At 39.9% G+C, this 15,657-nt stretch overlaps 1 protein-coding gene across 1 annotated transcript in view; it reads right to left on the bottom strand.

Annotated features, from left to right (window-relative positions):
* The window catches only part of PTPRO (protein tyrosine phosphatase receptor type O), a 241,249-nt gene that overhangs the window by 28,959 nt on the left and 196,633 nt on the right, over positions 1-15,657 (bottom strand). Inside the window, 4 exon segments of the mRNA XM_039244655.1 lie at positions 2,777-2,812; positions 6,807-6,890; positions 9,216-9,284; positions 14,725-14,845. Coding sequence (XP_039100586.1) covers positions 2,777-2,812; positions 6,807-6,890; positions 9,216-9,284; positions 14,725-14,845 — 310 coding nt within the window.

The raw sequence follows: 15,657 nt of genomic DNA, 5'->3' as shown, positions 1-15,657 counted from the left end.
ATTAAGGAACTTTATAAGTTTAAACAGCTTTACAAGTGTAAGGCATTGTGCTGCCAGCTACACCAGAAAGCTTCTAGAGCCTTACTCTTAGAGAGCCAGGTTTAGAGATTTGTGTAGCTATAAAAGTGTCAAAATAGTTCAAAGGTACAATCAGGTAACACCTCTGAGCTTATGTTTCTTCATCCAGAGCAGAAGTCCTCACCTCTTGCCTTCTTCTTTTCACGAATAAGAATTACATGTTATTTCCTACAGTTTTCGGTGGCTGCTTATCCTTTCCAGAGCCTTCCAATGCCAACCAGTTTCCTAAGATGCTGCAGGATGCTGTACTCTGTCATCTAATTCAAGCCTTTCCACCTTGGCAGGATCCATCCGGCCCATCTTTCCCTTAATCTTGTTGCCAATTACTCAGTGTATATCATCTACCTGTGGTTTTAGGTCCTATCAGCAAATACATAATATTTAATAGATACTTGTTTAAAGTTGTTGACTAGCCAATCTGATAGATTATGTTAAGAATTTAGTAGATTTTAAAGGGCGTTACACCTCCCAGAGGTACATTTAAACCCTAATGGTTTCACTTAATAATCTTAATGTCTTGAATCCATAAAACACACCACAGTACACACATTCGCATATGCCATCTTGCTCAGTTGATCCCTGAAGTACACATGGGCAACATTAGCCCCATGCTTCAAGTGAGAGAGCCCAGGCTAAGTAAGTCAAGCGAAGAGTCCAAGATCACATGGCTTCTCAGCAGAACACGCTGACTAGCATGCAGGGAGAATGATTTCTGGTTCAAAGCTGTCTCTACTCGAAGCTTGCTATCTGTCCAAAAGAATGGCTAAACATGGGGCTCCTGTCCTGGAATGAACTCCGTCAGACCTGCACTCTCTGGCTCTTGTCTTTGAGCGGTGCGTTGACCTTCAGACTGGATTTAACAGTTCTAGTTTTCATCCTGTTACCCGGAGAATGAAGGCACGACAGGGAAGGCAATCTGAGGAACTATTTATGAGTTAGAGCGAAAAGAAAAGAGAGACAGAGGAAGGGTCAGGAGACAGAAGGATGAACATCAGAGAGAGGAGGAGGATGGGAAAGGGGGGCAAAAGCTGGCTGGGAGGGAGCAGAGATCGGAGCACGAAGGTTTAGAGGGACAAGGGAGAGGAGGCGGTGAAGCAAAGGAGTGTTGAAGTGAAGATAGGTGGAGACGGGAAAGGGGAGTCATGGGGACATGGTGTGGGGGTTTGGGGAATGAAAGAGAAAAGGTGAAGAGATGGCAAATGGAAATGTGGGGCGGGAGAGTCCCTGGAGAACTGGCCTTTAGAGAAGGAGGGAGGATTAGAAGAGAAACGAGGAGCGGGAAGGAGGAAGCTGGTTTGAGTGATGCTGGGGCCTACGGGCAGGTTCTATGACTCCTACACTCTACCCAGACTTTTGTCCACACCCTCCCTCTCCTCCTCCTCTCTGCCGAGTCTTGGGAGGAGCAAGCCCAATAGAGTCTCTCTTTTTGGTCCAGAGACCCTTCCCTCTACCTCTAGTCTATGCCTCTACCTCACTTAACAACCCCAACCAAGAACTTTGGGCAACAAAGTCTTCTTGTTTCTGTCGAATCATTCTTTACAGGTGACAGTACCTCTTTTCTGTGTTAGCTACTCTCATCTCTCCTGTGTCAGTTGCTATATGCCAATGGACCGCATACGGATTTGAAATAGACTTCAGAAAAATTATTCTGTTATTTATATGTGCCCTGCAAAAAAAATCCATGTCCCTCAAGGCTAAACGGAAATATTTTTGCATCCAATTTTTTTTTTTTTTGGTATTATGCATTCCATTAGCATGCATGCCGTAGATTTGGCTGGAACCCTTAATTGCCTCCTATTAAGTTATCAATATTTTATCCAAGCAAGCGTCAAGAATGAACTCTATGTATGGAAATGTCCCACTCTTTATACGCAGAGTTTGAACCAATGGCCTGGAGGTGACAATCTAATTAGGCTTTTGAAATCAACGGATGGTTAACTTTTGCCCATCAGAATCTCAATCTCAATTCGTATGACTTAGCAGTTTAGGAGATAAGTGAAACCATAGGCTAGCTGTGATAACTATTCTTTTCTATTTATTATAAAGATTTCCCCAGACAGCATTTCTCAAAGCACTTATTACAATATCAAATAGAGTAAAAGCCTTTCCCTGCACTATGCACAAAATTTCAAAGTACACAACTGTAAAGGTTTTTGTACAACTTTGATGTAACTGACTACTAGACATTTTCTAGATTGAGAATGGCAGAGGTCCTTCTACAAGACTTTTATACTTCCTAACCACCTATTCTTTCCCAGTTTTCATATGGTGACGAATTTCCTTGTTCCTGACTTAGGTTCTGTGATACGCTTTCTTAGTGATCACTGTCCACCCATATGTGGAAACACACCAACAACATAAGAGTTTAGCTGTTGTAGTACACATTGCCTCTTCCTTAAGCATCTCCTCTATCTGAAGACAAGCGCTTGTTTTTATTGGCAAAGTTAAGATCATTATGAAGACCTTTTTAAAATAAAATAGTTTAAAAGAGGTAGTAGGAATAACTTAAGTGTACTGTATACCTCAAGGTTTTACAGACTGGCTCTTAAATGTTTTCCCCACAAAAAGGAAACAATAATTAGGTGACATGATGGAGACATTGTCTGGCTAAGTGCTACAGTGCAATCCACACATTGCACACCTTACATTTACACAATGTTACATGTTGGTTATTTCGCAAAAATAAAGAATAACTTACTTAGTCAGTTTCCGCTTCTTTAAACCATTTTTACTCCTGAGAATTAAAAAAAGAGAGAGAGACAAGTTTATCGGGGCAAAAGAATTTATTGACACAATGATTATATTTGAAGAGCTTTAAATAATTACATCAGGCTCTGCAATTTTATCTAATTTTCATTGAACATTATCTTCGTTTTGTTTAATTACTTTTCCTTAAATGAGAAGATAATGATAATGATCTCAGATTCATTTTTTAAAAACCCTGTTAGGTTGCAGGAACTTACAGCACTTTACGTTTCAGATTTGCCAAATACTAGAAATATAATTTCTTACTACTAGTGGTTAGATTGCTGAAATATTTTTATAAATATATACAGAAGTATCTACTGCCTGAATACTTCAGGTTCTACAGGCAAGAAGGAAAGAATTGGGGAATAAATTCTTCCTTCCCGAGGAGGGTGGGCATGTTGGTTGTCGAAGACTAAAAGAACCTCTTGACATTTTCCCTGGGAACGTGAGTGTGTGCTGTAAGCGTTGGCCTGTATCTTATAGAATTCTACAATGGTATTGTTCTTACTCAATTTTGAATTCATTTTTTTAAGTTTATTTATTCATTTTGAGAGAGACAGAAACAGTGCGAATGGAGAAAGGGCAGAGAGAAAGGAGAGAGAGAGAGGGAGAATATCCCAAGCAGGCTTGATGAGGGGCTCAAACCCACAAAGCCGTGAGATCATGACCTCAGCCGAAACCAAGAGTTGAACGCTTAACTGACTGGACCACTCAGGCGCCCCAATTTTGAACTAATTTTTAAGCTACCTGAAGACTGGTACCTATTACTTACTAGTTCTTAACTCACTCCTCTTCTGTAAGCTCAGGCATATATAATGCTAATGTGTGCTTCAGTTAATTACATTTTAGGGGGTATTTAGGGTAATTGTTTCAAGCAATAAGTAAAATAACTGACCGAAGTTAGTGAATGCTAATATACTACTTGCTGAAACACTTCATTCCTATATATTGATATGATTGAGTGCAAGTGACAATTTTTATAAGTAATTTCCCAAGATCTGCAAATATTGATGGAAGCACTCAAACTTGCTGAAAATAAACAATCTATAGTAAATAACCAGTTGTGATCTGCGTGCTCTCATGTGCTAGAATATTTATTTATTTTAAGAATTTTTTTTAAGTTTATTTATTTTTGAGAGAAAGAGAGAGAGGCAGAGAGAGAGAGAGCACAAGCAGGGGAGGGGCAGAGAGAGAAGGAGACACAGAATCCGAAACAGGCTCCAGGCTCTGAACTGTCAGCACACAGCCCAACGCGGGGCTCAAACTCATGAACAGTGAGATCATGACCTGAGCCAAAGTTGGACGCTTAACCGAATGAGCCACCCAGGGCCCCTAGAATATTTATTTATATGGAAAATTGTGAACGTTTGGGCACCTTCATTTCTAGAAAGGCTTTAGCAGAATGAAGCACTGCTTCTTCTGTGCTCTCATAGTACTTTGTGGATGGGATATTTCTCACCATGTCTGTCAGTTGCATATGTGCTTCTTGCTAGACTGTCCTTTCCCCCCAGAGCTGAGCACAGTTAGAGGACACATGGTGGTGCTCAAAAAAAGCTTACTTAATTGGACCAAAACAAAGCATCTTTGCTGGGGCGCTTGGGTGGCCTCATCAGTTAAGCATCTGACTCTTGATTTTGGCTCAGGTCATGATCTCTCACTTCCTAAGATCAAGCCTCATGTTGGGCTCTGTGCTGAGTGTGGATCCTGCTTGGGATTCTCTCTCTTTCTCTCTCTCTGCCCCTCCCCAGGCGGCGTGTTCACACGCTCTCCCTCTCTCTCTCAAAATCAATAAATAAACATTAAAAAAAAAAAGTCGTTGCCATGTTGCCCTCACAGTTTTACTTAATGATTCAACAAGGAATTTGACTTGGGAAGTGGAACTGGTGGATGGAGAGGAAGTAACGAGGGCAGGGAATGTAGGGAAATATCCATAAAGGCAAATGCTGTTTCTTGTTTTCATTTCCTGGGCTCAGGGTTTTTTTATTTCTTCCCACTTCTGAGTGATGACGAGCCATTTAACAGCTCATGTCGTATTTTTTTCTCCCTCATCCTCTGTCTTACATACTTGGGATTTAGCGAGAAGAGACATTACAGTTTTTACTTTGCCTCCCCCTCTTCCCCTCCAAAAAAACCACTGTAATGTGGACAGGGCTGGATCATCTAAGCATTGGGGAACTTCAAAGAATATCTTCCGAGTAATGTCTACTCCACTGTTGTGATGGTAGTGGGGCTAACTTTAGGAATCTCACAGTGACTTCGTGTAGTGAGAGCTAATTACGTTGGTGCTTTATGACACAGGGATGTTAGCTTAGATAACCAACAGTCTGGTGAAGTCAGGAGGCTGCCCAACATATTTTGTGATTGGGAGTGAAAAAACAACACCCCCCAAATCAAAGTTTTCCTATCCAAACGGACTTCAAGGGAAACTGGGAAGAAACAAATATCTGTGGGACAGTGACACTGACTACTTAGGGGCCCCTGGGTGGCTCCGTTGGTTAAGTGTCCAACTCTTGATATGGGCTCAGGTCATGATTTCACGGTTGTGAGATCGAGCCCCGAGTTGGGCTCCACACTGGGTGAGAAGCCTGCTGAAGACTCTCTCTCTCTTCTTCTGCCCCTCCCCTGCTCGCGTGCATGAGCACACATATATGCACGTTTTCTTTCTCTCAAAAAAAAATTTTTAAGATAAAACAACCAAGTTAGAATAACAGGAAGTGATTCTCATCATCCAGGACATTCCTCTGATTTCCTTACATAACACATCGGTGTCTAGTGTATTTCAACAGCTTTCCTCTAGTCTCTCTTTAGAAAAAGAAAAACACAAATTCTGGTATAAACAACCTCTATTGTGAAGAGGTCTTTTTTTGTATTGCTTCCATTGCAACTCAAAGTTCTAACCTTGCCAGCTGTATTTATTCTGTCCTTGGAGAAACTGAAGGACATTTACTCAATGGCCTTTTTGAATAAATAACAGTACAGACCGCTCTTCATCTTTCACTCTTTCCCTATTCCCCCCGCCCATGCACCATTTTTCCAGTTCATAAACTATTTTTATTGCTTTTTTTTCTGAGTCCTTCTGAAGTTGTCCATATATCTGGATCTGCCTGCACATAATTTAGCACCTAAACACCATGGATACTTCAGAACAGTGGTTTTTGGTTTTGGTCGGGAATCCACCACCTTTTTCCTGAGCCTCAGGAAAGGAAATAGATCCTTCTAGATACGTTAGTCTCAGATTTCAAGATTATTGTTATTATTATAGTTTATAAAAATTGAAAAAATACTCTTTGAGATTTGATTATTACAATGATTTAAGAAAATAAGGATTTAAAGGAAGCTGCTTTTTACAGAGGAAAGAACACATTTCAGAAAAACCTGGATTTTTTAGATGGTAGTATGATGTTAGGATAATCTCCTTAAGGGATTCTTTGGCATATTTCTAAGATGGGGCTGCAAATACTCTCTACAGAGTTGTGGGGACAATTAAATAAATAATTATACAAAGAGGCTTGTATATAGTCAGTTGTTCAAAATTCACTAAGTTAGCAGTAACTATGAAAACACTAAGACCCCAAACACAGAGTACAGTATTCTGGGCTTCTCTACCTTAACGCATTTCTTCCTTGTTGGAAACACTGAGTCCTCTAATGGATGGAGATGGTAAGGACAGTGGGAAGCATCATTTACTAAGATGAGAAGCCAATGCATTGATTGAATGAAGAAGCAAATGACTAGTGATAAATGGAAGAAAAGCTTGCCAAGAACATCCCAAGAAGAAAATTTTAATTGAGAAACCATAATAAGGATAGGCCATCTTGGTACCATTAACTACTTTAATCCATTTCAAGACATGAGTCAGAATTTCAGATGCTGCCAAACACATAAAATAATTAAAAAGAATTTTTCCTTTTTTGTTTTACTTCTGGAGAGCTAACTTTATAGACTTTGTGTTAGGTAAACAGTAAAAAAAAATCACTTACCAAGGATTAATATAAAATGCCAAAAGATAATCAGTCCAAAGACATGAGGGTAGCAGGGTTAAGAAAGCAAATATACTCCTACGCCTGTGAGCATTAATAGATAACAGATGTAAAGATGAAAAAGTGGCAAGAGTTAGTAACATAAACTGTGAACAGATATCAGTAAATTACCTACGAAGATCAATTAAAATGACAAGTGTCTTAATTATGATTCAATATTATTCCATTCTGTGAAATTTAAACGTGAGGGCTTAAATGCTATCACATTGCCCAAATCAGCTTTATTCGCACACATCCACACTGTAATCAGATATGTTTCTTTCAACTTCTGTTGTGTCAATTAGTCTGTTATTAGGTGATTACATTTTACATTCAGTTAAATGCGACTCTTCAATGACTCATTAGTTAGCTCCAGTCTTATTCTTGGGCATTATTACCTTTGCAATGCTTAAACCTATTTTAAGGAACCATCATCATGTCGTTTGATAGCTAACAGCAGCTCGTGGGAAGAAATATAAACGGTCAATTTGTGCATATACTGATTTTGGCAAAGACTCCAAGCTTCCGGGACACACTCTCATAAAGCTGCACCCCTAGGTATGACTGTCTATATTATTTTTAGTTTAAATTAATACCTCGTTTCTGAAAAGCAACCCTTAAAACAGAGCTATGGTATGACACTCAGGTATCATATATTCAAGGCAAGGAGCTTGGCAAACTGCCTGGTCTGTAATCTGACTGATACTCAGCTAAGTGGGAGCAAAATTATTTCATTTTACTTTACTTCTAATCCAGACTGCTGATTTAAAATGCATGGTTTGAGTCCAATTTCAGGTATTCAAACCACTTGCAAAATAGAGCATTCATTAATGCAGATTTTAAACTGCCCTGTGGATGCATCTAAAACTATTCCCAGAATTAGTGGGGGGAAATGGTGTCACCTTGTCACTTTAGTTACTACAAATTCCCACTAAGATAGCTGTTCTGTCAGCCAGGAAATGCTGGTGCTGGCAAGCTATCTTTGTCAAAAGTGGGTGGAGAATTTTCTAGATTTTCTAGAAAGGTCCTGAAGTGAATTTTCTTTTGCCTCAGCTCTCCTGTAACTGGTGTCCCACGTTCTATCCACTGTGAGCGATTGTATAGTTTGTCAATACATAGGTGTCCTGGGTCCTAAATACAATTGGATCAATTCCTAGATGGCTATTTGTTACTGCTTTGTGACTGAGCCTTTTTAAAAGGTGAGCCAGACCAGAAACAAGTAGCAGTGAATTAGTTTCTTAATCTCAGCAAGAGTGTTAATATATTCGAACAACCCTAGAAATGTTTACCAACTTTTCACCATCCAGTGGTTATGGGTTCTCTTTCTTCATAGTTAGACTGGCTGTAGTTTAATAGCAAAAATCCATTGGGGCTAATGGATTTCAACTAGACTTTCACCTGCTAGATGCCCACTCAGGGAAGCAGAATTTATATTTCAATTAAAGCCCTCCCTTTCTCATTGATTTCGTAGTTTGTAGTCTCACCTATCTATTCCTTTAAGATCACCATTTCCGGGGATTAGGAAAACAAGAAAAAACAAACAAACAAACCCAGAAGATCCCTTACAGAGGATTCACATGAAATGTATACATTTAAATAAACGTGCTTTGCATGGCTGCTTGCAAAAGAAACAAACTAGATCCTGTAAGCAGTGCTGGCTTCCTATTAAATGGTTACTCCATTAGCAATTTTGTTGAGCATCCATTGCAGGGTAGAGGGTTATTAATTCTCATGTATCATTGTTAAAGTATAATGCCAAGCAGCTCAATCTCCTGACGATGCTTTCTTAATTCTCAAAATCCTCCTCCCTCCAGGTCCTTAATACTCCAGCACGGAGAAAAAGTGAGGCCATGTTTTCCTATGGGACTTTACTTGCCCTTGAGATTGATTTACCTGTAAGTGTAAGAGTGGAGAGCCCTGGGGTGTACGTGTCTACTCGACTGTTGAACAGAAGTGGTGGCTCACATCCCCAGGCACTGAAGTGTTCGTGTGAGACAGAGACTCCGCTCTGTCCCTTGCTGCCTCTGTGGGGTCGCTCCTGTGTCTTTGGCTACCAACTGTTCAGTGTGGCTCTTGCACTTACACCCTTCCCAGCACAGTTATGGGCCACATCATGACTGCGTTAGTGCTTTGATTAATAGAGTAAATATGGAGCAGACTAAGACATTGTCTCTACTTTGTAACCATAGTAAACTTATGTGAACTTAATGCGTTTGGTGAAGAAAATCTAACCTTTGAAGTTCACTGTCATCGAAATTATGAAAGGATAATCAGACAAAACCATTTATCCCCAATAGATAGTAAACTAAAGTTGAGGGCACACACAGCAGAGAGAAGCTATCTAGAAGCTTGCTCCAAAATAGTGCTCACCAGTTGTACGGAAGCTTTCCGTCCCTCTCCAAAGATGCAAAGTTGACAAAAGTTCCCGCTCCGCATTCCCTGTTTGGAAGGAACCACAAAATTAGGTTATTGCTTGACGAAGCACTCCTTCACCGTGATATAAAAGAGAGCCTTTACTTGCTTATCATCACAGCATTAAATTAAAAACAGGGGGCGGGGCGCGTGGGTGGCTCATTTGGTCAAGCGTCTGACTCTTGATTTTGGGTCAGGTCGTGATCTCACGAGAGATCTTAATCTCGGCAAGAGTGTTAATATATTCGAACAACCCTAGAAATGTTTACCAACTTTTCACCATCAGTTCAGTTCGTGAGATGAGCCCCATGCTGGGCTTCACACGGACAGCACAGAGTCTGCTTGGGATTTTCTCTCTCCCTCTCTCTCTCTCTCTGTATGCTCCCTCTCATGCTCTCTCTCTCTCTCTCCTCCAAAAGAAAAAAAAACCCTTAAAACACAGCTACTGTAAGTTCCATGTACTCGTCTTTCACCTGCAATGCAAACATAGAAAGATAAAGAAATTTTTCATAAGGCTGCACATGCCCATATCAAGTTATTTGAGCCAAAAGGATTTGGTTTTCAATCCTTTCCAAAGGCCACTCACGATCTTAACATAATTTTTAAAAGTGTTTTCGTATTTATTTAGGGAGAAAGCATGAGCAGGGGAGGGCACAGAGAGGGGGAGGCATAGAAAATTCCAAGCAGGCTCTGTGCTGTCAGCATGGAGCCTGATGCGGGGCTCGATCTCACGAACTGTGGGATCATGATCTGAGCCAAAATCAAGAGCTTAACCGACTGAGCCTCCCAGGTGCCCCAATCCTAATATAAAGCTTTGAACTATTTGGGGTATAATATTTTTTACAAAACCTCTTAGATGGAGGGTTTTCTATTTTTAGCACATGTACTTTGTGGGGTTTTTTTTTTTTTTATAGCATTTACATTTCCTCTCTAAAATGATGGAGGGTTAAGTTGGATTTTTTTTCCTCCAAAATTTTCCCCTCATGTTGGGCTTGCCTATGTGATTTATCAGTTGAGGTGAGAGTATAAAAAAGTGATACAAATTGAAATAGATTGGCTTATGTAGTGCCTCTTATCGAGAAGGTTGCTTATTAATCTGTTAGTAGAAAATATTGTTAAAGTTTTTTTCCCCAGAAGTGGAGGTAAAAAGTAAGCATATTCTCATGGCTTCTCCATCTTTGCCTAATGTAAATGGATAAACAACACAACTCATGCATCTACTTTCTCCCCTATATGAAATCAATGGACTTCTTCAGAACTGAAGAATGGATTTTGACATTATTGGCACATGTGCTAATCACTTTAGTTACGTGCCTGCTCTTATTACTGTTCTAAAAATATTTTTCTTCTTTGTTTTTTTAAATTTTTAAAAGTTCATTTATTTATTTTGAGACAGAGAGAGAGAGAGCGAGCGAGCGAGCGAGCAGGGAAGCGGCAGAGAAAGAGGGAAAGAGAAGATCCTAAGAAGGCTCCCAGCTGTCAGCACAGAGCTGGATGAGAGGCTTGAACTCACAAACCGTGAGATCATGACCTGAGGCAAAACTAAGAGTCAGACACTTAACCGAATGAGCCACCTAGGAGCCCGGAACACTTTTCTTCTTTGAAAAGTACACTAATATATTGTTATATCATGCTGTGCTATAAATTACACACCATCAATTAATTTTCCTATGTCAATTTCCTATATAAAAGATTTATTTTACCCTGCAATTCAAACTCTGGGGTTTAAGGGTAGAATTTAGGGCTCTAGAACATAGTGCGGGAAAAGTACATCTTTAATTTCACAACCTCTAAATCTCTAACTGAAATTTACCAACTCCTTCAATTATTAAAGTAGGCAACAAGCCACAGTAATATCATCAGTACTGATGAGATGAGATTGCGAACCATAGAAACTGCAGATATTTTTCTATAATGAACCTGCTGCAGATATTGAAATATTGTTCATATTCTTCACTCTGATGAAGTTAGGAGAGTTATTAGACATCTTACTAAATATTATCTCATATATTAATAAAGAAGCATGTAAAGCATTTTAAAAAATATTCTGATGACCATATTTTAATATAATTAATTTCTTTTGAATCCTATGTATTTTGCACTTAAAAAGAAAGCCTTATTCTTGGCAGAGATCCACAGGCTTAATCAGACTGCCAGAAAAGATTGCAGCACAAAAAATGTTAAGCTGGCTGAAGTAGAATCACTTCTCCCAAATATCTTGCTGTGTGCACCACACAGAGTGCTCCTGTAATAATATTCTCATAAATGCCACTACTTTCGTTACAATACCTACCACTACCTCCACCACTATTTCTATTATGAGCTAACATTTGTTGTAAGCTTCCCAATTACTGCATTATCGCTCCTAACCATCCACTCGCATAGGGGCTATTTCCATATCTTCTTGACACACATTCTTTCCCTTGCTTGCTGGCCATGTAGTTTCTTAGCTTTTCTTGTATTCCATTGTATGCCTCCTGTCAGTCTCCTTCGCTCCCATCTTTTTTTTTTCTTCCCTGCAAATCTTCATATTAGATTCCCTGGTGTGTAACCCAGGGCCCTCTTCTCTAAATTACACGCACTCCCTCCAGTAAAGGAGAATTTCATCCAGCTTTAATACTGCCTAGATGCTAGCAATTTCCAAATTTATATCCTCAGTCCAGACTTCATTCCTGAACACCAGACCTTTATGTTCATCTCCCATTCCACACCTGCACTTGCAATCATCTCCAACTTAACATTACCAAAACCAAAGTCTTGACGTTCCCCAACTCTGAAATTCTCATCTGGAATCCTATTTCAGTTGATGGTGACTCCATCCTTTCTGGTTGCTAGGATCACAAACGTTGGAGTCATGTTTGACGCTTATTCATTTCCATTTCACATGCAATTTGTTAGTCAATCCCCTTGGGTAATGCCTCTATTTTCAAAATATATCCAGAGTCTGATCATTTCTCCCTACCTCTATTGCTGCTATCCTGGACTAAACTATTACCATCTCTTGCCTGGATCACTGGAATAGATACCCCAGTGAATATGCCTGCTTTGCCTCAATACAGATTGTTTTCTAATGTAAGTCAGCTCTTCTGCCCCAATCCTTGAACTCAGGATAAAAGCATGAGTCTCCACAATGGCCTATAAAGTTCTATGTGATCTGACATCATCTTCTGCTAAACCTTCCTTCATTTCCTCTGCTTTAGCTACACTAACCTTCCTGCTACTCTCTGAACATGTCCCTGCCTCAGGGCCTTTGCACTGGCTGTTCCCCTTACACTTCTCCTAGAAAACACATGGTTAACTCCCTCATATCCTTCAAATTTTTTCTCAAATACCCTTTCAGTGAGACTCACCCCCTCCCAGAGCTCTTCTCAGTGTATTCCTCATGCCTGTACTGGCAATTTCCTTTACTCCGCTCTATTATTTTTCTCTTACTGTCTGCTCACACCCATGGCAACCTTTTTACTTTTATTGATATTATTTATGATCTATCTCCTCCACTAGAATATGAGCTCCATGAAGGCAGAAATTCTCATCTGTTTTCCCAAGCATCCGGAGAGCCCAACACATAGCAGGTGTCTATTAATATTTGTTAAATGAATGAATGAAATGTCAGTGAACTGCACAAGGCCACATAGATTGTAAATTAGGATTTGATCCCAAAGAGTGTAATTTCAGAGCTCTGTAGTCTAGCCAGAATGAGGTACCTCCTTCCTCCCTATCCTTCTAAGATTTGTTTAAATGACAACATTCAAAACGCATAATATTTATATTCAGATTAATCTCTTCTCTACATTAATAGAAGCTCATTTTTATCTCCTTTCTTGGGCAGGTCAATTTATACTTTTAAATATATTTATTTATTTATTTTCTTAAAAAATTGTTTTCAATGTTTATTTTATTTTTGAGAGAGAGAGAGAGAGAGACAGCGTGAGTAGGGGAGGAGCAGAGAGCAAGGGAGACACAGAATCTGAAGCAGACTCCAGGCTACAAGCTGTCAGCACAGGGCCCAACACAGAACTCAAATTTATGAACACTGAGATCATGACCTGAGCAGGAGTCAGATGCTTAACTAGCTGAGCCACCCAGGTGCCCCAAATTTATTTATTTATGTACAAATCTCCAGCTATGTCCTAAGTGCTTAGTGGACAGCTTAGATGTCTGATTTTTATTTAACTGTCCCATGTAAGACACTGATTAAGTCATTATTGGACAGATAAATTTAGTTATGAACAGATAAACGATAGAATTCTGAGAAAAAGAAGGATGTTGATTGACAGTTCAGCAGGCTACCATTGGGTAAATATAAGTTTGAATCAAATTTCCCAAACCTTGTAGTACTCAACCAAGCAACAGTTTTTAAGAGAATTGATGGAGTGTTCCGATAATATAAGGGACCACCGAAAGTACTTAAGAATGTGCTCTGATAAGAAACGCATCAATGGTGAAAGGAATAGGGAGCCATCAGAGTCATAAATCAAAAGTCTTTTCTGGCTGCATGAAAAATGAAAACTGCCTGCAAGTCTGAAATGTAGAATCAAAACTGATAGGAGCCCTCGAATGGACCTCATCATAGACTCTACGAATGTGTTCTGTTAAGACAGTTTTGGCAGAATTGATGAAGATTTGTGTTTTTCTTTCTTGCGGTCTCTCCATATATTAACTCCTTTCATTCATCATACTAAGTAGCCACAGGTCTTTATTTGACTCCAAAATACATTTGAAAGTATCCAAATGTCATTAATAGATCCTTTTGTATGGGTTTCTTAAAATGACAAGATTGATAGTAAGAGGATTTGGGTAAACAATCCTTTGCTTTGTCATTTCCACTGTGATGTTTTCTTTCAGTATTATTATTAGTTTTTTTTTTAATTTTTAATGTTTTTTTTTTTAATATATTTCTGAGAGAGAGAGAGAGACAGCGTGAGCAGGAGAGGGTCAGAGAGAGAGGGAGACACAGAATCAGAAGCAGGCTCCAGGCTCTGAGTTAGCTGTCAGCATAGAGCCCGACGCGGGGCTCGAACCCACGAACCGTGAGATCTTGACTTGAGCCGAAGTTGGACGCTTAGCCGACTGAGCCACCCAGGCGCCCCTATTAGTTTTTAATGTCTATTTATTTATTTTGAAAGAGAGAGCGAGCAGGGGAGGGGCAGAGAGAGAGGATCCCAAGCAGACTCTGCACCGTTAGAGTCTGCAGAGCCCGACGCAGGGCTTCAACCCAGGAACCGTGAGATCATGACCTGAGCTGAAATCAAGAGTCAGACGCTCAACTGACTAAGCCACCCAGGCGCCCCCATAGTAACATTTTCTAAAAGCATTTAAAAGTCTACCTAGAAAAGACACAAAATAGACACTGAAAACTGAAATGAAACTTACCACTAATACAACTCAGGTCTGCAAAAGCATATATGTCTTATAATTTAAAATATTTTAAAGGGCATGGGTAAAAGATGAATCAAACTTAACTTACCTTGCCATCTGCAGATGCTTCTTCCTAAGAATGATAAGGGTCACGAGCAGCAGTCCAATTAACAGCGTGCTGAGGATGGCCAGCACTGAGATGACCACCACGTTGGGATTCATCTCCGTCACTAAAGAGAAAAGCCGTGCGTTTTCATTACAACTTCCATTCCACAAACTAGCAGAACCACTCATCATTTTCCATTGATTTTTAACACCACGGAACTTAAGATGATGAAAACAAGAGCAACAATAGTGTTTCTCCAAGCCAACAATGACCTCCTGCCGGTCCATAATCTAGCAAAGTAGATTCATAAGTGGTGTTCAGGTACCTAGAGGAATCGAGTCCATCTCCAAAGCTTCCATTCAGAATGTTCTTATGTAGGGGAATTATAAACTTTGAATAATGCCTGCACCACAGTTTAAATTCGCTTGAAAATAAAAAAATCTAGAAGTTATCATCAAGTGTCGTTATTGTTGAACATTTTCAGAAGTTTGCAGAGCGGCAGGTTTTCACGTTATGCCTATGACTTTAAAGTCAGAAAGCACAACTGTATATATGCTCGCAACTAATAACGTATATGAAAAAGGCATTAGCAAGCTACCATCTGCTGCGGCACTTAACACATCACTAGAAGCAGGCATTCTGATGATCTGTAGCCATATGTTGAGAGGTTTTCCATCTGCACAACTCCAGAGATTAAACCTATGAATAAGGTGTGGGGCCCTTAAGAACGGGGGCTGTGTCCCTTGCATACACTTTATATAAGGGCTGCTTTGGCCCTTGTGCATTGCCTGGTTCATCACACTACCCGGAAGAGCCAGGCATTAAAAGTGGAGAGTACACATCACATGATTTTATGAAATCCTTTACGGCGGACGCAAGAGAAAAGACGGGTACCATCCTCCGCATTGATCATGAAATCACACAACTGGCCGCCAC

Source organism: Hyaena hyaena, unplaced genomic scaffold (assembly GCF_003009895.1).
Source record: "Hyaena hyaena isolate Hyena2069 unplaced genomic scaffold, ASM300989v1 scaffold_247, whole genome shotgun sequence".
In the NCBI taxonomy this organism is placed as follows: domain Eukaryota; kingdom Metazoa; phylum Chordata; class Mammalia; order Carnivora; family Hyaenidae; genus Hyaena; species Hyaena hyaena.
The sequence above is the reverse complement of the archived record's forward strand: the minus strand, read 5'-3'. Positions and strand labels throughout refer to the sequence as shown.